This window comes from Python bivittatus, unplaced genomic scaffold, assembly GCF_059951505.1.
Source record: "Python bivittatus isolate LINGU-HERP-01145 unplaced genomic scaffold, Pbiv_v1 ctg000480_np1212, whole genome shotgun sequence".
NCBI classification, from domain to species: domain Eukaryota; kingdom Metazoa; phylum Chordata; class Lepidosauria; order Squamata; family Pythonidae; genus Python; species Python bivittatus.
In genome coordinates, this window is record NW_028277075.1 from 63,572,318 (window position 1) to 63,598,357 (window position 26,040).

The window sequence follows — 26,040 nt, forward strand, 5'->3', positions numbered from 1 at the left end:
CCACTGTTTACAGTGGGGAAGCTCAAATTGGTAGAAAGAGATGAGAGGGGAGATCTTCTCTATTCTTCCTTGTACGTTTCAGATGGTTGTGATCTCTCCAGGTCAGCATGAGAGGTGATGCAGGGACTGCAAAAAAAGGGGGAGTCAACTAAATCACCATCCACCTTTGGCTGGATCTCTCTGCTTCTGTGTAGTTGGGATGTAGTCCAGTGTTGTCAAGGATATGCTGGTTTGAGTTTTGTCATATTTCTCTGCAATACTTTCTCATTTGTGGAGAATGTACCATTGCTTTGAGCCTTTTTCAGAATTGTCATGTTGGTTATGATTATTGGATTAGCAGCTAATCTCACCTGTTTCCAGTAGCAACCAACTTGACATTTTTGGAAAGTACATATATAGGGTGTGAAGGCAGGAGCTTCTCCTTTGCTTTTCCCTATCTTATATTTCTGAGTGCATCACTTCACAATTACGTTTTGATCCTGTAATTTTGAAGCTGCCTAAAACTACTATCTGTCCTTGAATCATGTGCTAGCAACCCCTCTAAATTAATTCTAAAATAATATTTTTTTGGCAGACTCGCCATTCAAATCAAACAGTACACGAGCGTGGTTTAGTAGTTATTGATCCAAAGGCAAAGGATATTGTCCTGGAACACAAAAGCTACTGTGCCACAAAAGGACGTGAGCACTCCTTCAAGGGAGAGACTTTGGGCTACATTACACCTGTAAGTATTGAGTGAACATGAGGTGCAACCACTTATAAACATACTGATTTCCTTTATAGTGGGGGGTGCATTTTTTTGTGTGTGTGTGCAAATAAAGAAGTAAAGCTTAAACTGGAATTGAGGACATTAACTTAGTCCTTTCTGCATAACTTACATTTGAAGATGTAAATAATGTAATCTGTAACAAATCTTTTCCTGAAGTATGTTCTTTGTCTTTTTTCTAGTGGAATAGCCATGGCTATGATATTGCTAAAACTTTCGGAAACAAATTTACAACAATTTCGCCAGTCTGGCTGCAGGTGAAGAGAAGAGGAAAGGAGAAGTTCCAGTTGGCAGGGATCCATGACATTGACCAAGGTTCCAGTCTGTGCTTCCTATCTTCTACCTGTGATTTGTGTCTAATGCTTTTGCTATCAGCTTTCCAGTGTTAAGCCTGCATTGTGAAAACTTGCCGAATTGTGTAGAAAGATGTCTTTCTCATGGCTGGTAGGAAGGGAGTACAACAAATTTGATGATAACTAGATATGTTTATGCAACACAAAATACATTTTATCCATGTAATGACCCCACATATTTATTTCAGTTAAGAATGTTATAAAATCCATACCACAATTATCTTAAAATGAGAGAGAATCTTCTGGCATTTCTATGTCAACCTTCCTAGCCACAGTCTCCTTCATAAGGTACTTGAAGGAGATAAGAAGATGACGGATGCATGTATTTTCAGACTGTAGAGGCTTTGACCATTGTTCAAGTCACAAATACAAGTGACATCTGTAACAATATTACTGTGTATTTTGATTTCCCTAATGAAAGTGCTCTTGCTCAGGGTGCTAGACAATAGTGCCTTACCCCATGATATTGTACATATGGGATGCCTAAGTAGACCCATTAACTCTGTCTTACTCCCATTTTTCCACTTTCTTTTCACTGACATTCAACATTTGGTGAATAGTCACTGACTATGCTCAGGTCCCATTAAGCCAATTTGGGATGCTTTCCCCCTTCTGAGGTACATAGATAAATAGATCATCCCATTCACTTTCAGAGCATTTTACATAGTTATTGTTGCTACCCCAAATTCTTCCAAAACCTACAGCGCTGTTTTCACACTGGCCTTTTTAGGCTGCAGCTATTGCAAGGATGGGTGCAGTGAGACAAGTCTGTATGCTTTCTCCTTATTTATTCAACCTCCAGTATATGCTGAATATATAATGAGGGAGGCTAGATTGGAAGAACATGAATATGAAATTGGAGGAAGAAGCATCAGTAAACTGCACTATGCTTATGACACTACTCTGATACCTGAAAATGTAAATGGACTGTAAGCTCTGGTAATAAAAATCAAGAACTTACAAAAAAGCTTACAAAAGAGTCAAGAGCTTACAAACAAGCTTGGACATCTCACAGAAGGAAGCGAATATTCTATTAGCTTCCCACTATAGTGCCTCTAGAAAATCAAGCACCTAAAAATAGAAGATGAAATTATGGTTTCATTCAATGTCACAACACTCTTCACATCCATAGATCTAGAATTAGCGAAAGAATCCATGGCAGCAGTACTGTACAGCACACCTGACTAACCAAGTAACTAAGATCGAAATACCCAGAATCATGGACCTCATCAGCCTCTGCCTCACTACCTACTTTCATTTTGATGGATAAATATACCAACAAATCAGAGGAACACCCATGGGATCACCACTCTCAGGACTCATAGCAGAGACCATAATGCAGCATCTAGAAACTATAGCACTCCTACACATACAACCAAAAGTATGGATCCAGTATGTAGATGACACTTTTGTCATAAAAAAGGAACAACTAGAGAAGACACATGAAACAACATCTTCAAAAGAATAAAATTCACAAGGGAAGACGAAAACAACACACACCCCTTTCTGGATATCTTCATCAGCAGAGGAAATGATGACAAATTAGAACACAAGTCTATTGAAAAACAACCCACGCTAACTAATGCTCCATTACCAAAGTAACAACCCAACCTCCCACAAGAGGAACTGTGTAAGAACATTATTCAGATGAGCACAAACATACTGCAGTAACACAGAACACCAGAAAAAGGAAATGGATACCCACGCAACTTTATCAAAAGTGCCTGACCACTCAACCCTCTGCAGCGCAACCAGCTTAAGCTATAAAAAGGATAACACTACCATACATCAAAAAATCTCAGAAACAACCAACTAACTTATTACAATCACACGGCATCACTGTAGCACACAAACTGACTAAAGCCCTCAAAAACATCTTAAGTAAACCAAAAGACCCAGTAGCCTAAGAAGAAAAAAACAGAAGTCATCTACAATATACAGCATAAGGAATGTAGGACAGACAGAAGACTAGCAAAATGCATCCATGAATACCACTAGAAGTCAGAAGACATGATGAAAACTCCTTAATCTCACAATACATGGGCAGACTCAATCATAGTTTCAACTGGGAAACAGCATCCTAGACCAAGCTAAATCCAAAAACGCTAGGGAATTCCTGGAAGCTTGGCATTCAGACAAATCAGCAATCAGCAATCAATAGACACATAGAAATAAGCTATATTTACACACCATTCAAAAGAAAAGATGAAAAAGCTAAGAAGGAAACTAAAAGACCAGAACACATCCTCTCCAGCAGCTGACACCCAGATAAGCAGTGATTAACACTAGGTAAACAATCAAGCAGAATAATACCCTAATCAAGGAATTACCATAATTAAGGAAAGAGAAAAAACATCCCCACCAGAACTGGCAGGGTAAGCTACTGTATATAAACAAGGAGCAAATCCCACACTTAATCACGCTGATGATGTTACCTAGTCGGGTAATGAAATGTCTGCAAGCAAACAACCAAACTCAGAGAGCACTAAGGACTCCACAAAAATCAAGAAGCACAGTGAAAAAAATGAGACTAAAATTAAATACAGGTGGTCTTCATTTAACAACCACTCGTTCAGTGAACATTCAAACTTGCGATAGGGCTGAATAAGTGGTAGTTACGACCAGTCCTCAAGTTCTGACTGTCGCAGCATCCTACGGTCACTTGATTGCAATTTGCAACCTTTCCTGCCAGCTTCCCACAAACAAAGTCAATGGGGAAGCTGACTGGAAGTTGTGATCACATGAGGTCCTCGCTTAATGACCCATGTGGTCCTTGCTTAACGATGGTAACGTGATAGTCATATAAATCTATTAGAAATATATATGTAATGAATGATATTTGTATTAGATAAGCATATATAGAATTGTAATTGTTTATTGTGACATTAACACTTTTTTTTCTTTGTTGTATTCTTTCACTTTTTTGTTAAAGCATTTTTTATGTTTTTCTTCTTTATGTAATTTTTTAAAAATTTAAATTAAAAAACAATGGTAACTGGGGATTGCTGGAACTGCTGTTGCTAAGCAGCACAATCACGTGACATCGTACTTTATGACTGCATCGCTCTAGCCCCAATTACTGTTGTTAAGCAAGGGCTACCTGTATGTTGAAGAGCAAGCTTAAAGACAGAAGGTACAACAATCCAGCCCCAATTACTGTTGTTAAGCAAGGGCTACCTGTATGTCGAAGAGCAAGCTTAAAGACAGAAGATACAACAATCAGCCTTAACATGATAATGAACATATTGAAGGAGTAGATAGCTTCTGCCTTTTAGGAATGGCTATCAGTAGTAAAAGGACCAGCAGTAAAGAAATACATTACAGACTAATACTTAGTAGGGTAAGAGAAAGGCTTAGAAAAGAGATTCAGATGCCATGATGTGTGGCCTATAAAGATCAGGATTATACAGACAATGGTTTTCCCAAATACACTCTATGGAACTGAAAACTGGACTTTGAAGAAGCAGGAAAGAATATTAACATGTTTGTACTTCAGTTTTGGAAAAGACCCTTGAGAGTACCACGCATACCCAAGAAAAGAAACAAATGGATTATAGAACAAATCAATCCAGAGCTCTCACTTGAGACACAAATAACCAGGCTCAACTTAGCATATCTTGGATGCATCCAAACAACTAACTTTCTGGAGAAGTCAGTAATGCTGGGAAAGAGAATAACCAGAAGCAAAGAGGTGGTGATGGTCAATCTATGTGGTTGGTAAAAGACAACACTGACTTTTTGGCACATTGTCTGTCTATCTTTGTATATTGTATCAATGTATTGTAGAGAGCCACCTTGGTGTAGTGGTTAAAAACACAAAGCTAGAAACCAGGAGTCTCTGAGTTCTAGTCTTATTAGGCATGATGCCAGTTGGGTGATTTTGGGCCAGTCACTCTCTCTCAACCTTAGGAATAAGGCAATGACAAACCACTTTCAAAAATATTGCCAAGAAACTGCATGGACTTGTCCAGGCTGTTGCCAGGAGTCAAGACTGACTTGAAGGCACAAAATCATTATTAGTATCTAATTGTAACATGGCTTTTTTGCAGATGTAAGTAGCCTTAATTATATTCAATATTTGCATACGTGTTTACTCTGAATAGTTTTGAAACCACCATATGCAAGCTGAAAGCAAAAGAAATGGTTACAGAAAATGAAATTTATCCCCCTACGTGTTGCCCTGTTTTTAACAATTTGTATAGTTTTGGGGGGGGGGGGTGAGGCAGGGAGAAATAGGGACAGTTTATAAACTCTTTGGCCTTTATTACTAGCAGAAGCACTTCTAATCTGGTGCCTTCCAGATGTGTTAAATTGTGAATGCTGTTATTCTTAGTCATCATGGCCAATAGAAGTATTGGTTGTGGTTACAAGAATTATATCTGACCACAGCTGAAAGGTTAGTCTAGCTGTTTCCTTTACGTGCCAAAAGCAGAAACATTAACAAAGTCATACATAATTATATTTAATGGGTTCTTTTGCAAATAGCCATATTCAAGTTGAATCTTTGTATGTTATCTTTTACAGGTTGGATGAAAGAAGTTAAGAGAAATGCCAAGAGCATCAAAATTGGTAAAGTTTGAATTAAGCTTTCACATTCAAATTCTAGGAGGCTTGCAATATAATGGATTTACCTCCCCCCCCCCCCAATCTTAATTACTGTTATATTTTCGATAATCACTATCTTTGGCCTCTAGGGAAAGTAGCATGTTGAATTAGATTAATCTTTAGTATAGTCTAGCAAGGCTGCCTTTGTATTCCTAACTATTGAGATTTGAAGGTTTACCTATATATTAAAATTGTGTATATTTTTCTGGAACAAATCTGAGGAAGGGTAATATATAAGTATGTTCATTGAAGAACTATTATTATGATTCTGAGTTCCTGTAATCAATTGCCTAGCAAAATTATTTTTATAATGACTTAACAGTTCAATCCTCTATATTGAATTCCATAGGATACACTTCTAGATAGGTCCTAAATGTTTCACTATTGCAAAATGCAAATGAAACCTGGGCAGTTCAGGATTTATGTTTGGTGCCATGACAAACATGAAGTCCCACAGGATTCTATTCTTTCTTCCTTGCTGTTCAATATTTATTTATGTTTGTTTGTTTGTTTATTTCTAAGGCTGATATTCTGCTCCAGTTGTATCCATCTCAGAGCAGCTCACATTCGCATATTCAGTAACAAACTTAAAACAAATAATATAACACTCTACAGTGACAGTATAAAATGTTTCAAGTGCCAAGGAACATCCAAGAGCCAATTAAAGCAGGTATTCCCATTGTAGGAGGATCGAAACTCCTACTATACTATATACTATCATCCCCTAAGACATTCTGAAAAAAAAACTGGATTAAACAACTTTCTGAAATTGAGGCTACTTGGACCTCAGGGGGAATGCTGTTCCAACAATGACTGAGAAACCTTGCCCCTGGTGCCTGCTGATGAAACACTATAACAACAGGGACCCAGAGGGAGTATTCCCTTCCAGATCTTAATGGATGCATAGATGCCACTGGAAGTAGGTAGTTTCATGCATATGCAGTTCCTGAGCCATGTAGGTCTCAGTATCTGCATGAAAACTGCTGTGGGCAGTCATTTGGAGGGTAATGTTGATATGCAACTCTGTCTCTCCTTTCCATCTGAATTTGGGAGATGGTGCAGATTCTCAAGAGTTGCCTAGAGGCAGGTTAGGTTTAATGGAAATCAGTCCACTGAACTGAGCCTAGATAAAATTGAAGCATTTTGGATAGCTGGCTCACAGCTCTGGGAGTTAAGAGGATGGTCTATTCTAGAAGAGGTTGCATTCCAGATGCTTAGTAAGGGATGTTCCTTGCTTTCAAACTGTCACTAAAAGCCTAGACTGAAACATAAACATTGGATGGTACATCAGATATAACTGTTCCTAGACTGAGATAGCTTAGCTTTAGTGTTCCATACCCTAATAACCTCACAACTGGATGAATGAAATGAGCTTTATGTGATGCTCTCCTTTAAAATGGTATTGAAGTTGCAGCTGGTTCAGAATGCATCTATAGAACCAAATCATTGTGGTATCAAAATGGGGCATGGAACACCTGACCCTAAGCCATGCAGTGGCTGCCTTTGAGAGACCAGGCCCAATTAAAGAGGTGGACAATAGTTTTTACTAGCCACTTGAAAGAATGTCTCCCCCAGTATCAGCCAACGCAACTGCTGAGAGTAGTTGGAGGAATCCTGCTCATAGTTCCACCTATGAGTCTGGAGGAAGTGGGGCTGATCCTCCTCCTGTCTAGTTTCAGAGGCAGTGTAAGACCTGCTTGTTCATTCAGCTGTCATTAACCAGGTAACACCTCCCCCTAACGCATGTGTTAATTGTTGTATATTTTAATTTTGATAGCTCTAATGGTTGTACAATTACACCCTGAACTTTTATTGTTCTTACAGTTTTGTGTTATTGTCCATAGTTTAATTATATGCTTTTTTGCCATGCCCTGAGCCCCCCCCAAGATGAACAACCATAGACAAATGAACTAAATGTAAATGGGCAAGTTTTCATCATACTTCTAAAACCCAAATTTTTAATGTAGAAAAATGATGATTGTTTCTATGTTTTGTGCTTTTTTTTTAATGTTTAGTCCCACGGATTTTATTTGAAGACTGGTCTTATCATGATTTTGAGAATGTGTTTGGCAGTGAGGATGAGATAGAAGAGCTTTCTAATACCATGATTCAAGTAGCCAAGGTAAAATAATACCCATTAGAACTAAGAAATTAATGTACTAAAAGTGTTTATGTGATAATAATAGTAAAAAAATATATTAAAGTGGCACATTGTTAGGGTTAATAACTTGTTTTGAAAATCACATTCAGTAGTGAACAAATGAAAGCTGACCTTTAGATGTTGAAATAAAGCTGAAAATGAATCATTAGGACACAGTTAGAGCAATTCCTTGCAGAGGTGCACAGGTCTTTTCAGGCTGAAGGCTATGTTTGGCAAGCAGCATCACACCTGAAAATTTGGTTTAATTGCAGGAAAACAGAGAATGGAATGCATTTAATTATTCCTTCCTTCTATCCTGTTAAAAATCAACATGACTCTTTGGAGGAGTTTTGGGAGTTGCACCAAGATTTTCAGGGGCCATAATCTGAGGCCCCAGATTATGCACCCTGTTTTAGCAAGTGGACTAAAAATAGAATTATCTAGATTATAATATATTAGAACTTGATTTCTTTATGTATACAAGTGGGATTATTATATGCTTTTTACATATATTGATGCCATGAATATCATTATAATTATGCCTTGCACATACAAGCAACGTACTTGTGTATAAACTTCCCTAATAGCTATTAAAGTTATCAAGAGTCATCTCTCAGGAGTTCTTGATGGTGTTCATATAGGAATAATAAATAACAAAATCTAAAGACAGAATCTAGTTAAATATCAAAGAAACTGCAGCAAAAATTATATTGATTGTGGTGAAAACATTAAAACCCCAAAGCAAGTTGAACAAACTTTTGTAGGATGCCTAGAATCTTTTTGTTTACCTTATCAAATGATAGCTTTCATAATATTTGTTGGATAATTTTTTTCTTAGTCTAATGTTTCTATTCTTTTAGAGTGAAAACTTTGATGGTTTTATGATTGAAGTATGGAATCAGCTAGGAAATCAAAAACAAACGTAAGTCCAGGACTTATTAAGATGCATACCATTTTTGAAAAAAAGTATTTGAACGATTTAGGGCTGCAGTCAAAAATATGTTTACTTTAAATCAAATCTAATTGAAACCAGTGTGATCATACCAGGGTAAAAAAGCTTGAAAGCAAGTATAAGAAACTCATAGTCAAGAATTTCCTCTAAAGAACAGGTCTTCTTCTGATGCTATGGGTGTTGGAACTCCTTCGGTGTATGCTACCCTAGTAGCTTAGGATAATATGGGCAATACTGTAGGAATCCATAAAGGTAGTTATAAGAATGGCGGTAATGCTAACATGACTCCTATAATTTGAAGGTGGGGTGCTTTTCGTGTGAATTGGAACAGATGCAGGCATGCCCGAGCTGAAGCATCAAACAAAATAATGTGGGATTTTAAAAAAAAAAGAATACATCCAGTTCCCATCTTCTACCATGGTGGGATCTTGTTTAACTCCTTTTCTTCACGTTGAATCTGGCTCCAAAAGTTCCTGCCTTTTAACAACAGAGTTATCAACACAGAAACTGTTGGTATTGCTATCAAATCTTCACTGAGATTAAAATTGATCCTCTGATTGTTGTTGTTCATCAATTTCAAGCCACAAAATGTCTCTTGCTGGACTTCAAGTATAATGTTTTCTTGCTGCTAGTTGAAAAAAAAGATCCTTAAATATTACAGATTTCAAATAAATACTATTTTACCTAAATGAAGTTTTTTAAATCTGGCTGTAGAATTTTAAAAAGGCTATAATATTTTCAATAGCTGTTTTTGGTGAAGCTGAACAATGGATTAGTTGTATTTAAGAAAGTACCATGCACAAATTCTTTGAAAGAAGCATGGGTATTGCCAATTGAAGGGGAAAATATGTAGATAACATGCTTATTTTTTCCGTGATTTATTTTTTAATTTGTGATTTAACCAGTTTAATTAGCTATAAAATGCATAGTGCCGAAAATATTTTGTGGACTTCTGGCATACTTCCTGCTGAGAGCATTCCATAAACAGGGTATCATAACTGAGAAGGCCCCACTCCCTTGTAGCCACTTAGTGTAATTGATGAGGAATTCAGAGGAATCTTCAAAAATTCTTCACTGTTTCCAAGGTTTTACATATATTATGTTCCCTTTTTTCATACTGAGGGATCCCTGCCAGAGAGCTTAGAAACCCCATATCAACCACTGTGGGGAAATATTCTTTCCCAAGGATTCACATCAGTGTGCAAGGCCCCATTCTGAGCAAGCCAGAACTATCTCAACCTTCTCTGTGCTGCAGTGCTGTGATGTTGAGTGTGGTGAGACTGCTCCTCATGTATCCTTGCATCCATGCAGGCACCCAAAAAGTTCTCTATTTACACTCTGTATTAACCTTTCTTGATAAGGTACTGGGTATAGAATCTAGTTTAGATTTTCATTGTGCATAGTGGTTATAGGAGAAGAGAGTAGCAGCAGATACAGAATTGGCAAAAAGGGGGGAAGCTCTAAATCTCCTGGGATACATTGATCTCCTTGTACCAGGGGCTTTTGAATGTATCTTTCTTGGTCCCCCAAGCTTCACAGAAAACTGTTCCTGGAACACAAGTGTTAAGGAATTCGTTTTTTAAAAAGTCATGGTCAAAGCATTTTTTCAGAAGGGAAAAATCATAACTTTTAGCCTATAATTCTTTAATTGTCCCTGTAACGATTCACTGGATCCTGGCTGCTGGGTCTGTGACTTGTCCTTGTATCTGATGAAGTTGGCTGTGACTTTAGAGCTGTGCATACACTCTAATTAATGTAGCTCTTTAGCACAGCATAGGTCTCATTGTTTTACTGTAACCTTGGTGAATGCTGACAGACTTAGATTGCTGTATGGAAATATTTTTTCCTAATCCTAGCAAGGAAAGTTTATGACATAAGTATGAGAAGTAGAAAGTTATGTACTTGTTTTTCACACCAGCAAAAGCTTCATGACATTGCTTCTGCTCCTCAAAACTTGTCAAGTTGTTCAGACTTTATCCACACAGTGGCAGTAAAGTTCTTGAGATCCACTAATCTTTAGAATATCATAATTTTAAGCTTTACAGCTTCATTGAAGCCCTCACTAGCTCTGTGCTGCTTTGTTTCTCAATATCAATATCTGACTTTTATGCGCTGTTTAAGAATGTCAGATTGAAATGATTTGAAAGGAAGAACTCCACTTTAATTAGGTTTGATTATTTGTGTAACTAAAACAAAATTTTTATTATTTTATTAATGAAGTTTGCTGATTCAGGATAATACCTTACCAGGAATACATAAGAGAGCCATTTGTGGTGGTTAAAGCATCAGGCTAGAAACTGGGAGACCACAAGGTCTAGTCCCACCTTAGGCATAAAGCCAGCTGGGTGACCTTGGGCCTGTCACTCTCTCTCAGCCCCAGGAAGGAGGCAATGGCAAACCACTTTCGAAATCTTGCCAAGAAAACTGCAGGGACTAGTCCAGGCAATCACCAGGAGTCAAGACTGTTTCCAAAGCGCACACACACACACACAAAAAGGGAATACATAAAATGATGTGGATAGAGATCCACAGGGGGTAAAATTCCTGTATTTTAATGAACAGGATTTGATGATAGTGTGAGTTCCCTTGATGACCACTATAAGGGGCTGCTGTACAGTTGTACAGCTTAGCAAACTACTTGCTCCAGAAGTGGTTGGAGACATTTTATTTTTGTTACTTTGTTCTTAATTTTTAAAGTCATTTATCTTTTACTTTTTTATTTGGGAGGATTATAGTAGCAATTCTGTTGCAGTTTTTCCTTCACCAGTTGAGGGTTTTTTCAGTGTCATATTGCTCTTTATTGATTAAAAAAATACTGACATTCTTGGTAAGAGGGAAACAGAGCAGACAACCTGATTTTTCCATCTATTGTAAAGGAAAAAGAAGGGTTGTTTTTTTTTTTCATTAGAGGATATTTTGATGCTGAAAAAGGAGCTTCAATATCATTGTTTCCCTAAAAGAAAAGGTACCTAGCTTGGATTGGAAAGACCCAGGTTCAAATTGCTATTCATTCATTCTCTCAGCCCAACCTACCTTACCAGATACTAGTTGTGGGGATAAAATGGGGGGAGGCTTCCAGGTGTATTACCTCAGTCTCTCAACAGAACTGGCTGGCAAACCGTTACATTTCACTGTTCATAGCTCTGTTAAATTATGAATAGAGAATGGTGTCCTGTTTTATTGAGTGGCATGAAATACCAGTGTATTAAAAAACACAACCTGGAGGTGAGGAGGGTGCTGATTGAGTGCTGCTCAATGATACTCTCTCATTGGTCAGCTGGAAGAAACATTGGTTGGCTCATGAAGTTCTCAGAGTTTCAAGGTTGGATGCATTGTGGACAATTGCAGCTTAATTTGAAAGTTTTTTTTTTTTTTGAAAGCTTAGTGGAGTGGAAATTGTGATGGTATGGAAGAGATCTAAGAATGCTAAGTAGCCATCATTTCTGATACAGGCATAAGTCTGATTCCATGCATAAAATAAATACTAATTTTATTCAAGCCAGTAGGTGGTGCCAGTGCACAGCTGAATTGAAAAGCGCTGTCTTCAGTATATACTACCAGAACATCTGCATCTGACCTTCAATGGCACATCGTTACTTCAGTCTGAGCCTTGGAAATTTAACCTATTAATCAAAGGCTTACTAAAAGTTACTTCCTTCATTGGTATTGCATTAGGCAGTGAGTGGACAACATGTATTAACTCATTCTTGAAGTGATAACGTTTCTTAAAATGTGGGTCTTAACTTTTACTAACCACAAAGACAACTTTATTTTGTCCTTTTTATTTTTAAATTACTCCAGTAAAATACTTGGTGATGTGGTAGAAGGGTAACCATCTTGTCTGAGTCTGTAGTTAATTTAGGAGTTGAAGAATTGCAACAAGTATTGTGTTGGAATAAACTTTCTGCCAGCATGAGCAGCATTAAGTGCTTTGGCTAAGACCAAGTAATTAATTATATGATGCCAGAACTGTCCGAATGTATTTTAGTGACCGAATTATTTATTTAATCAATATAGCCACCCATCTCACATAAGTGACTCTGAGCAGCTTACAGGATTAAAAACAAACAACTCCCAGCACCCAGTATGAGGGTGGTGAGGAGCCAAAGGTGTGGAATGAAAGCACTGTATATTCAGAAGACTGACATCATCTAAGAGAACTGTAGCCACAATGTTTTTTAGAAAAGGCTTAATTGGTTCAAGATAGATTCTCAAAGTGGCATATATCATAGAGGAACTTCTGAAGTTATATTCGACAGTGGCAAAATACATAATCAATATTTAACTATGTTTTGACATTTAGATGGTCTGCTCTCACCTCATCATTCTTTAAAAAATGCAATACAGTATATTTAATTCTTTTTCCTTCAAAGTTGGGAATAGTGAAGTGGGAAAATATGGTCCTAAAATACTAAAGTTATTTTGAGAGGACCAGAGACGTAACCTATAGAAAGCTTTCAAATGGGCTTTCAATGATGGTTGCTCAGGGACAGAAAATATGCACATCTGGATTATGTAGTTTCTTTTAGGTGACAAATGAAAGTGACTAAAGTTATATTTCAGCATTATCCTTTAATTCTTTGGACTGTCACAAACTACCTTTGGTACAAAGGGTAGCTTGACAAGTTAGTCTACCAGTATCTAAGTCTTCCTGGCTATTTTTCTTAAAAACAGAAAAAACTGCCACTCCTATCATCTTTGTCATTAATCAGAGAAAATGATCTATCAGTAGATCCATCTATCTGTATGTTTTCCAGAAAGGAAATTTGCATTTTCTAAAAGAGATCATTTATATTGGTGCATAATTTTCAAAACAGTATAGGATTATACACATATAGGCTAGTGCTTTGCTCCTGTATTGGTTTGGAAATAAGTGCCATATTTTATGGTACTCTAAAAACAATGTAGTGAATTTCAAACTGCTGATCTTACATCTTTCTTCTGTCTTACTATGGAATATGAAAATGTGTTTACTCAGGCTAAATAATACCATAATATATAGTATAATATATGGTATCCCTTTTCATGTTGCAAACAAACAGATCAGGAAAGCCAGTAGCATATGAGCTCATGTAGTTAATGAGGGTTTTTTTACCATTATGGATGCAAAGATCATGTCACGTGACTTTTTGGATAGTTCCTGGTTTCATGAATTATGAAGCAGCTTGGGTGATTGTTGAATATTTTGATATAGACTGTTTTTGTTTATTTGTTTCAAATTAATGGCAAGAGTTTGTAGAATGCCTCCTATATACAGTAGATAACCAAATATGCATTAAATGCCCATGCATTGTTGAGAGTGGTCTCTTTCCTCTTCCTGCCCACCAATTTTCTCTGCATAATTATTGTGTGCCTTTTGATACATGATGGTCGAATATTATATAATGGGCTGCTTCAAGTTTAGGTGCTAAAAATGTACTAAATGTCTCTACTGGTGGTGGTGACCTGTAGATTCATCACAGTAATGACAAAGCAGGATCAGATAAAAAAGAAAATTCTGTCATTGCAACACTGAATTGTAATTTGAGAAAGAAGGTGTAAGTAGGATTTTTCCTATTCTATTCCTTGTGGACATTCTGTGATTCTAGTGAACCATAAGTTGAAGCCAAACATACTAACCTTCTGAGTGAGTTAGAGAAGATAGAAAGATTCCAAGGTATAAATCATCTAAGTTTCCTTCTCCAAGGAAAAAGAATGATACTCCACAGTTCATCTCTGAGCTCCAGATATTCTCTTCTATTGGAAGAAGAATAAATATATACACACATACATACATACTTATCCACACCCCCAAAAAGCTGGAAAATCTTTTCCCGTGTTCTGTTTCCTTCTGAGTCAGTTGTAAAGGAATAAAGATGCTGCAAGGCCAAACATTTAGTCTTGGAAGGTAATGTTTTCTGACTCAAATGAAGGTTTAAAACTGAGAGATTGAAAAAGCATAAATGTTCTTTTTTTCTTTAACTCACTGAACTAATGATTTATCTGTTTTACAGGGATCTGGTTCACTTGCTTACTCACTTCTCTGAAGCTTTCCATGAGGCACAGCTTAAACTAATGCTTGTCATTCCTCCTAGTGTTGTGCCAGGGTGAGTATCTTACTTTCAAGGAAATCCCAGATGTGTCTGTCTTCAGTATCATTCAAGGTATTAGAGTTTATTGCTTCTGAAAGCCCTGTTTCTACGTAGTGAAACAAATGTTCTCACTACATTCCAGGATAAAAATGCTTCACTCAGCATCTTGAGAAAAAAAGACTGTCTTGAGTCGGAGGTACAAATGAAATTTGATTGTGCTAGGATGAAATCTCTTCAGGTGACCAATCAACGAAAAAATTCTAAAATTAGAGGTATATTGAAAAATAATAAAGGACAATACCAATGGGAATTTTAAATGGAAAAGTAGACCATGCTCTTTTAGAATAGAATGACTCTTGTCATGGGACGCTAACCGTGATATGTTCAGCATTCATTAGAACGACATTAAATAAGTGTCAGGGGGGGAAATGCATATATAACTACATATGCAGACTAATCTTTACCTAATTAAACTTTCTTTTGCACATGCCAAATGTTTAATGTGGCTTATGGCTGCTTTGCAATGTATTGTTTTGTAACAAGGGAGCTGTACTTGCTAATATTTTAATGATTTTAAAGAGAGCCTTCAGTTGGAAACACACCCAATATTTGAATCTGTCAATTGTACCACATACCATTGCGTTAAATATATGCATTCTTCCTCTTTATAACTTGGCTATCAGCTAATTTTAAATGCGGCCTAGATTCATAATTTCACAACTGGTGCTTAGTTGCATTCCATTACAAAGGGAACTGTGTCATATGTGCAAAACATCGGTTTGGATTTCTAGTCAGCATCTTCTAGTGTTGACATCTGAAATTTGGTCAGTTGCCATTTAAAATAACGCAAGCTCTATGTAGATCTACTGCCTAACTTTAAGCCTGCCAACATAGTGACCCACCCACATTGTAAGTTGTTCAGCTTCTGCATTCTTCATCATCTGCATCCTGTAATTTGCTCTGACTTGGCATTAGCTTGTAGGCATCTGCAGAGGTAACGGGCACGTGTGTACAAAAGGCTGGGATTTGGTTCGTGATGTGTGTTTCATTTTTGGGGCTTTGAAGGTTGTTTCAGAGCTCTGTGGGTTTTGCACAGTATAGCTGTGCTGACCTTTGCTTTTGTGGATGTATAACTACTTTGCACACTACTTGAGCAACTTCATTGCATAAGCCCTTGGATGCCTTTTTGTCTTTTACATTACATGATAGGATTAGGAGCTTTTATGTGTTGTTACTTGTATTAAAGTGAGCATGCGTGCTTGGAAATGTTTTGCATAAGCTTGCATGTCATCTTGATGTGTTCATCTGTATTATGATTTATACCCTTTTAAATACTTGTTTACTTTTTAAGTGCTTATTTATTTTTGTGCTGCTATATAGTCTGTAGGGAAATATAGCATAATAACATGAGAAAACCAAGCAGAGATATTCATCTATTTATTTTAGTTTTAAAGCAGATTGTCCCTGCTTATTAATTGTAGCCGACTCCAGAAGGCAAATGAGCCCTCTTAAATAATTTGCAGCTTCTACAACATTACTCATTATTACAATAAAACTTTTCATAAAGTTAATGCATTCTATTCAAGATCTAGGATAATTGCATCAAATAATAGATGTTTTAAAGTACATTCATATATTCTGAATGTTAAATAGAAAATGGGCAATCTTTCAAACTGATTCTTCTCTTTTCCCTCTCCTCTCACATTTCCCCAATTGTTGATAGAATCAGAGTTGCTACAATGTGCATGTTAGTGTCTTCTGGAATTCCATATGCAACTTTTTGGTCTGAAACGTATTGTGTGTGTGTAAGACCAACTCTTTTGAGGTGCTGGGAGGAAGCTGCAAACTAAAAAGTCCTTAGCATTGAAGATCAATATAAACCATTATGACATGGTAACTGAATCCTGCTCCATAGGGTCTATCACTGCTATCGGATTACCGCAATGTGTTATATATGGAAATGCCTTTGAAAATTATCTCAGACTTTAGTTAGCTAAAAATAGGACAAATAGACTATATCTGTCAGTCATACTTAGCAGTCATTCTATGCTTCACAATCTAAACTGGCTGTTAGTACATTTCTAGGCCCAATTCAAAATGCTGTTCTTAAACTTCGTTTTCTTGAAATTTTATGAAAAGAATTGTGATTTTTTTTATTGCCTGTTTTTATCTCAATTATACTGGTGGTTTTATTATTTTATATTGATTTGTTTAATAGAATACATTTTAGTGCAGTTTTATACTGCCTAAAGTCATAATAAGAAATCAGAGTTCCTAATAATACAGAACTGAGGTGTTTTTTGTGGAGAAGGGAATCCAAATGCATAAGCTTCTCTCCCTCCATGCATCACTGCTTAATAAGTACTTCAGGTTCTGGACTAGTAGTGAGCTCCAGGGCTAAATCCTTTAGCACTGTAGAGCACAATGGAGAAAGATGTTAGAAGAATGCTCAGTTTAGAATAATCACCATCTTTCTGTCACTTAGATAAGTTTGCATCATTGCTTTGTGATGCTACACCAATTGGAAAAATACATCAATGTGCTAGCTTCGGGCAGCTAGAGCTGAAAAAAGGAGTTTGTGTTCTCTGTAGTTAAAAGAAAAAAAAAAGAGTGGCCAGGTAATCAAATACTGTGCTAAGTAAAGCAGAATAACAGAGCCCACAACGAACTGTGGTGAACAGATTTATAACTGTCTATATCTCCTTGGAGTGAAGCTTGACTCTGGGTAATTTCATGGCCACGGCCATATACTTTTCTCACTAATAACGTGGAAGTGGTTGTTTCTTTCTTCTTCCAGCTTCTCAGTTTAGTCTACAGCCCTCGTATTTCCAGGCACTCTCCCATCATATGAAGGTTGACTCTGCCTAGCTTCAGAGCCCAGAAAAGATTGACCAGGGTGTATATGGTACGTGCATATAAGCACATAAAGCCCTCTCCCTCAATCATAAGCTCATTGAGACCGAATCCTGTGATTTTTGCTCATGTTCTGTCTACCACTCTGATGCTGGTACCCTATATAGATACAAAATCAAGGCATTTCCTGCTCATCCAAGAAGAACACTCTACATTAAGCATCTTGAACCAGGGTTCATGAAGGCACAACCTACTGCTACATAGATGAAATCCATACAAACATTCTCTGATTTTTTTTAAGTTCCAGTCTGACAGTAAATAATAGGTTAGATTCATAGACTTAATAAGCTGCTGCTGAAAACTGCTTTTCATTGGCATATTTAATGTTACATCATCTTTATTCATTATCACTTAAGAGTCAATTTAGGTCTAACCTTTACAAAGGATGGAAGATAATATTCATGTGTTGGACCTGGAGTAGATTTAATCAACTATTCAGCAAAAGGCACAGAAAATGTTAGTGCAAAGAGCAAAACAATATTAAGTTCTGTGTCTGGTAAAAACGTGAGAAGATACATCTAAACCATTATGTAAAAATGCTGCTCTTATGATCTAATCCCTAGTGGCTAAAAAGTGCTTTCCTTGTTTGCTATTTTGATTTAAGGCTGAAGAAAGAGCGTACTCAATATGACAGCACTCTTAAATAGCATTTAAGATCAAATTGTTGGAAAACGCTATCTTAAAAGAAAAACCTAAGAGCTGGAGATACTGAACAATTAAAGGATGTGATTGCTATCTAGAAAATGCAAAATGTTTCATTAATTTCATCATACATGTGGAATCATGCAGTTTCCCACAGAAAGTTAAAGGTATAGTAAGCACAAATTATAAGGACCAGCAGAAAGTAGACTAGATACAGTACTAATTCTGGACATGAGAGATTCAAATTCATTTTAAAGAAAGGACTTCATTGGATGGCCTTGAGGAACTTGCTGCCATCTAGCTTCTCAATATGTAGAAAATCATAGAAAACCAGCACATCACACTGAGTGAAGATTTATGGTATTCCTGCTATCATACCCAAATGCACACAAATAGAGCCATATTGCCTGGAGATCATGGGAATTGTATACAGACACGTCTAATATATGCCAGTTGGGGAAACAGTTGTACATGCCAAAAGTTACTACCTTCTTCACAACGTCCTTTCATCCTTCTCCAGCTGTAGAATTTTCTGGTTGCTCTAGTGGAAACGTGGGGAACTATAGCCTGGAACATTATTGAACTGACTCAGATAAGAAAATATTTTTGTTGGAAAAAAGAATATATTATTCCTTATATGGAAGATCTCTCTAATTAAATAGATTGGTAAGAAGGTCTGGTCCAGATTGCATTCCTATTACCATTATCTATGGTAGCAGCCATAGAACATCAAAGAAGGTAGGATTGCATTCTTCTTCTGTGGTTTTTCCTCCCACAGGCAATTTTCAGGAGTCCCAACTTAATTTGCTACAAGCATTCTGAAAATGAAAAATGATGTGATGTAAAAGGCATAGGCATTTTACTAGTTACAGCTAAAAAGACCTGTGAATGTCAACATCTCAGTTCTACTTTCATCTGTCAAATGTAACCTTGAATAGCTTCTCAGTTGAGCTCATGGATCATGCCTCTGAAGTTTAACAATAGATATGAAATACATAAAGCTAGGCCTGAGTACAACTGATAGTATAGTTCATCACTTTTGGGTAAGACATAGGGTTACTGTATATAGCAGAACAGCTATTAGTAAATTGCCCTGTAAGAAACATAGACTGCATCAATGCAATCCTCAAAGGGGTTGGTTATTTCTTTATTTGTTTATTTGCTTGTGGTATTTATATGCCACTCTGCTCGAAAATGGCTCCAAGCAGTGTACAACAGCAATAAAGGTTGAAAACATCAAAATGATAACAATTAAAATATGTTACAATAACACTAATCATTGGGGATAGATCATAAGTGAAAACCTAAGGTCCCCAAATGCTCTCTTCCATTTATTGGTTTAAATTATGGGGAAAAGATTCAATCAAGTTTAAGGATGAAAAAAATAAGATTCTGTGTTCTAGAGTGACACCTCATTGATAGACATTAGCAATGTTATTATTTTGACCAAACAGAATCAGAACAGACATTTAAATTCATCATCATGGATGGATTTTTCTAGATAGAAATTCATAAGACAAGTCTCAGTGCTAGTGGTAATTCTTTGTTATCTAGCATAATGACAAGTCTATTGTATATTTTGTAAGTATTTATTTTAAAGATTTGTATAGCTGCCCATTTTATGTAAGATAATCCTGGGTGGCTAACAGACAGTAGTAAAACAATAAAAACAATAAAAGTATAAAAACCAATAAAACAGAACCTTCCTGGTGAGCCAAACACAGCACATACCCACATATTCAAACAAACTGGGGTCCAGGCTCACATCACCCCAAGGTTTGTGGGAAAGCCAGGTCTTTGCAGCTTTTGCAGATTTTAGAAATCCTACCTTCTCCACCCGTGCTGCTCTTTTATGCAAGTCAGTTAAAAAATGGCTAACATTGTGGGAAAAAGAAAAGAGCATAAAAAATAAAGCATTTTTTAAAAGAGTGTTTTTTAAAAAAAAGTAGCTAGCAATATCTGACCTCAAGTACAGGGAGAGAAACCAATTCAGATTTTCTTTTCTGCTTGCTATGAAAGTAGAAAATCAAACATAAAAAAGCAATAGGAGCTCAAATTGATTTTTGTACTAGGATAGATTGCAAATAACAGTGTAGGACTTAGTCTGTTTTGTCAACTACAGGCAGCCAGTTTTCTAAAAACAACCTGGGAGACATGTCTATTGATATTCTCTTCTGGCCGTAATAAAAGTTTAGTTTGATTTGATTCTCTTGCAACATTCTTTGTTATGGAAGGTTTCTTCCTGTAAAAGTCATAGTCCTTAAATTCTTTCCCCACAGTTTGGACTGCTGTGGAATGACATTGAAAGCATAGTGTCAGATAGTTTTAATCAAAGTTTAAGCTCTCTACTGCCTCTGATTTAATATTTCTGCTGGATTATGGAATTTAGTTCTTTATACTGTGCCTCAGTGACACCGTGCAGAAAATTGGTATTGTGCTCATGTCTTGCTCAGTCCTGCAGATATCCAAATGACCATTGTGATAGACTAGATAGACTTTTGATATGGTCCAGCAGTCTGCTCTTAAAAACTTATATTACATAGATTTTTATAAAAAGAACGATTATTTGCTTTTACTGGGCTTGCTGAAATATGTTTTTCTGAGTATAGTAGCTGTGTTATACTTTTGCACTATCCTCTAATCCCTTGTCTTTTTCTTGAAGTATAAACTTTTTAAGGAATGGAATTTCAGCATTCTGTTCAAACAGGCTAATGGAATAAGGATATAAAAAGCCCATCACAGTTTCCTTTTTAAGTGAAATTTTGCAATTTGTCAAAGAGGAATCTGGTACACATAACTCATTGGGGCCGGTAGCATCCATCTTAAAATATTTTTGATTGTAAGTTTATATAGTAAGCCTTTGACATAGCAAACCTCAATTTAAGGGACTTAGGATGTACTAGACTATCTCCCTGAAATAACAAACAAATTACTCTTTCTTGTATGGGTTAAAGGAGAATAGGGGAGATGTGCAAGCTGGTGGAAGACACTGGGAAGCTTGTGAGAGGTATGCAACAACGAGGGGAAGGTACTAGAAAGATCAGAGAGGAGAGGTGTCTGGAGTATTGAGGGAGGTGTACAGGCCAGTGGGAACATGGTACAAGATTGGGGAAGTGTGCATGCCAGCAGGGAGTGTGTGGCAGCAACAGGAAGGCACTGCAAAGAGTGGGGCAGGGAAGAAACTACTTGAAGAATCGGGGGGTGCAGCAGTGGCAGGAAGGCACTGGGAAGATGGAGTGGCGTGATCAGTGGGAAACATACTTTTATGAATGCAGGTGGTCTTCTTTATGCATGCTCAAAAGTATCTACAGAATTAATAGATACCACCACCACCATCCTAGACCACTAAATTGAGAGTGTACAGTCAGAGAATGAATGCTCTGTGACACAGACCAGTTTCATACGGATCTGCACAAACCAACTCCCAACCCAACAAGGAAATCACTGGTGATCAGTAACTAGATTATCTTGCCTTTAATCTTCTTTGGGTTTAATTAGATGTTCCTGATTGCTTTACTTTTGTTTCTTATCTACTGTGAAGTATCACTGAAGATTAATTTCTTTCATTGCTCTACTTGGGCTGCACTTGTTAATACAGCAATAGCCTATCCCATTTCATACCATCTTACCAAAGGTATCTGAAAACAGAATCTTGATTTGTAGAAGGGTGCCAAATCGGGTAATTTCTAATTTTACTGTATTGCTTGAATTGTTTACATTCTACTTTATAAACCTAGGATGGGGAAACATTTTCATCTGGAGGCCAAACTGTGATTTCATGCATTGCTTGAAGACTGCAAAGAGTCTGAGTAGTGACATGATGCCACTGGAGTGAGTAGGCTGAATTATTCTGAGTGTTTTAGGGAGATTTGTAAGTAGCAAAATCTTTCCTTAAAGTTTAAGGCATCTATATTGTGCCTTTTAAAATGCCACACAATGCCTCCCCACCAAATGCAAACTAAGACAGTCAGAATATTTGGATCTAGAGTGGCTGTCGGATCACTATAATAATATGGTGTGGGCATACTGTATCTTTATTAGAAAGGTCCAGAATGGTTTGTGGGCAAACCATTCCTTGTAACAGAACCTGGTGGTTTGTGCAGAAATCAAAGCGTCTTTCAGATGTTTGTTCCAAACATGGACTGAAGTATGGTTGTTTCAGGTAAAAGTATTTTGAACGTACCAGTCTGTTTTACTTGTCAAGATTGTCTCATCTCTTGCAAATGGGATGTTAACATCTGAATGCTATCTGAGTCTTTTCTAGTAGGAGGGACTGGTCATGTCTCTACTGCTACTAGCTTAGGGTGATGGAGTTCTGAAGAGAAATAGTACACATTGAAGGAGAACAGAGCCCTGAGGGAGCCACTCTCAATCTGCCATTGGGAGAAAGACTGACTAAACCAGCTGTTGCAGAAAAAGAAACTGTAGGGAACAGCTGACCCGGCTGGACTGTGCTTTTGCTGGGGTGGTGAAGACTGGTGGGAAATATTCATGAGGCAATCTCCATTGTCCCACTTCCATTTTACTTTAGTTTAATATTGTTTAAAAAAGCAGACCCTGCACATGTGGGAAAAACACTAGGAAGAAAACAAATGGTTGTTTTGGGTTTCACTTTGATTCAGTTTGGTGGGTGGGCAGTGGGGTTTTAGTTAGATTCCCATTCAACTGACTTTTGAGTTTGGAAGAACATTTCCCCCACTCCAAGAAACCCCTCTTCCAGATAAAGTCAGCTTGCTTCTTTCAGTTTTATGTGCATGTATTGACCTCAGTGCTTGCTGATACATGCATGCACACATTAGATAAAGCCCTTTTTCTGTTTTAAAAAGAGGCTTACCTTTAAGGCTTCTCTTCCCCCACTCCCATCAGCCAGTTTAAGGCTAGCTAGGTATGATCTCTAAATTATATTCCCTTTTCTGAGTTTTTTTTTAAAAACAAAATTAACAAACTGACATGGAAATAGGCTTGAATAGACTTAATAGAAAATAAGTATGAAACTGATTGTACTTTATTTCAATGTTGTTTTTAAAAACATGTGTTCCTCTTAGCACTGAGTCACTTTATTACCTAAGATCTTCCTTCAGTACTACGAATGAGAGAAACAAATTTATCTCATCTTAAGGGCTGTCAGATCCTTTTAACCCTTGACCTGTCTTCAACAGGACACTGTCTGCAATTTCAAGGATACATGATTTTAAGAGCAGATTAGTTCTTCTAGCTGTGTTGTAGACATCCACAGAATATGTGTTGGAAACTAAATGATTGTTGAGCTTTTGTAATTGAATATATTCTTTTCAATCAAAACACACTTTACTATTTGGTTAAGCTAAAGTGAAATCATAGATACTTTTGACTGAGTAATGAATCTGTATAATTCTTTCACTGTATGCCCAAGAATGAAAATACTCAGCCTGTGGAAAGGGGAGGGGGATTGTTCAGAGGTCTTCATTCCAGAGATCACACCTTTATTGCATGTTTTGATAGCTAGTGGTTGATAGATGCCAGCACATCCCATGATGATTTAATACTTGACACCTCTTTGCTGAATGTGTGAGCATTCTGTGGGCAAAAAGCTTGTGTTTCAGTAGAGTTCTGACTGTAGAGATCAATCATCCAATAAAGAACTTTTATATTGAACCTGTTCAAAATGCTTTCTGATTCAGTTTCTAGTTAAAGTTTTTAATTTTTTAAAGATGTGTGTCTGTAAACTATGTTTCTACAGAGTATATTTTCTGAATTGCTCCATGAAGCATACACCCTTAATTTACTGGTTCTTGGTTTAATGGTCTTTGGAATACAAGGGACTAAATCATTTTGTGCATGCATAAAATCCCATTTGCCATTTTATAGGTGTGTAACACATATGTTATGCGTATGTAAAATCCTATTCTAGTCCATTAAGGGTTCCCTATAATTTAAATACATATATACTTTTACATAGTAGGTAAGTAAATAAATACCCTAGAGGAAATGCTGAGCATCTAACACAGCAATTCTTTATGTAGAGAAATAGCTGGAGTACTAAAACAGAGCTTTCTATGATAGCTTACCCAGTAATTTCAAAAAACATGAATACAGATGCTCAACCTGTATTGATTTGTTTATTAAAAAATAAGGATATTACAGGTCCTCAGTTGAATGTATGTTGTAAGTATTATCCCAACTGAAGACAGGTTTCTGGTTTTCCTTTTATAGAGATTTTTATTAAAGATAATTTACATGCAGCTGAGCAGTAATCCACAAATATTTGCTGGACTATTAAAATTGATGTCATAACCTGCTGTTCCTTCCCTTCCAGAAAATACCTGTGATAGAAGCTTCATTTGGTTTGTTGAAATTATGGGGAAAGCTTGCAAATAAAGCAAGGATCCTGAAAAACAAGCTTCCAACCCAAAGCCTCAAAGAAATTGTTGGCAACAACTACTGCCAGCAGTTTCTTTGGAGACTTTCCTTAGAAGTCAGTGTATTTTTCATCAAGATTTGTAACGTATTATATATCTCATTTCATTCCCCCTTTTTAGGTACATGCAACATACTGTTTCTTACGTGCTGCATTTGAACAGTACTGAGATACTAAGCCTTCAATTGTGCATGCCTTAATTAGCCTGAGCATCTGGTATCATAAGAACCTTGCTAGATTGACAGGAGGTTTATTGAGTCCAATGTTCAGGTGTCAGTAGCGCTTACATACAAGCAATGATGTCATGAAGAAAGAGCCTTTTAATATGGCTTGTCCAAAGAATCTTGAGCTCAGTTTTGTTCCTGTCATTGTAGATTGCTTAGAAACTGATCCATTTCAAAGGCTGTTATTGAGTCAGCATGAAATCATGAAAGTGTACTTGTGTACCTGATTTCGCAATTTTCTTAATATAGAAAAACCTTTTAACGGGATTATTGATTGAGAAGAACTGTCCCTCTTCTCTTCTCTTCTCTTCTCTTCTCTTCTCTTCTCTTCTCTTCTCTTCTCTTCTCTTCTCTTCTCTTCTCTTCTCTTCTCTCTCTTCTCTCTCTTCTCCTCTCTTCTCTTCTCTTCTCTTCTCTTCTCTTCTCTTCTCTTCTCTTCTCTTCTCTTCTCTTCTCTTCGCTTTTAGAAAAAACGGTGTGACCTATATACCCATCTATCTTGTTATTCTCTTTTGGGGTAAGCAATATTATGCAAAGCAGAGAAATGGAATAAGATATAGTAAGCCAAAGATGTGAAAGACACATGATAAGAAAAAGAAAAATATAATTAAATCTGGGATAAGTGTTGTTAAAACTTAGAGTACAGCTATCTGCTATCTATCTGTCTGTACATCCCAACTTTGAAAAAAGCACATTGAAACTTTGCAGTTTCAGCAAATAATCCTTATCAGATTGTTCTGATTTGTTAGCTTAATAGATGCCTGCAGTCTTGCCTGTTGATGGCTTTGGGAGTCAGATGAACAAAAATCTTCCCTTCATCTTGAGCTGTGCTTGCCCCCTCCCTATCCTCTTTCAGTTAAATCATTGGCCCGGTTAGCCCAGTATTGTCACAGCTGACTAGTGTCATTATTCAGCCGGCATCCTGCGACCCAGGCTTCCTAATCATTTTTGTTATTAAAATTAAAATGGTGTGTATC

General features: G+C 36.9%; 1 protein-coding gene across 6 annotated transcripts in view; it reads left to right on the forward strand.

The window, feature by feature from the left end:
* CHID1 (chitinase domain containing 1) overlaps positions 1-26,040 on the forward strand; it is a 96,025-nt gene that overhangs the window by 4,383 nt on the left and 65,602 nt on the right. For all 6 annotated transcript variants that reach the window (XM_007429567.3, XM_025167526.2, XM_025167523.2 and 3 more), the window contains exons 3-8: positions 575-724; positions 949-1,081; positions 5,644-5,688; positions 7,740-7,846; positions 8,725-8,786; positions 14,810-14,902. In XM_007429567.3, coding sequence (XP_007429629.1) covers positions 575-724; positions 949-1,081; positions 5,644-5,688; positions 7,740-7,846; positions 8,725-8,786; positions 14,810-14,902 — 590 coding nt within the window. The remainder of the gene's footprint in view (positions 1-574; positions 725-948; positions 1,082-5,643; positions 5,689-7,739; positions 7,847-8,724; positions 8,787-14,809; positions 14,903-26,040) is intronic.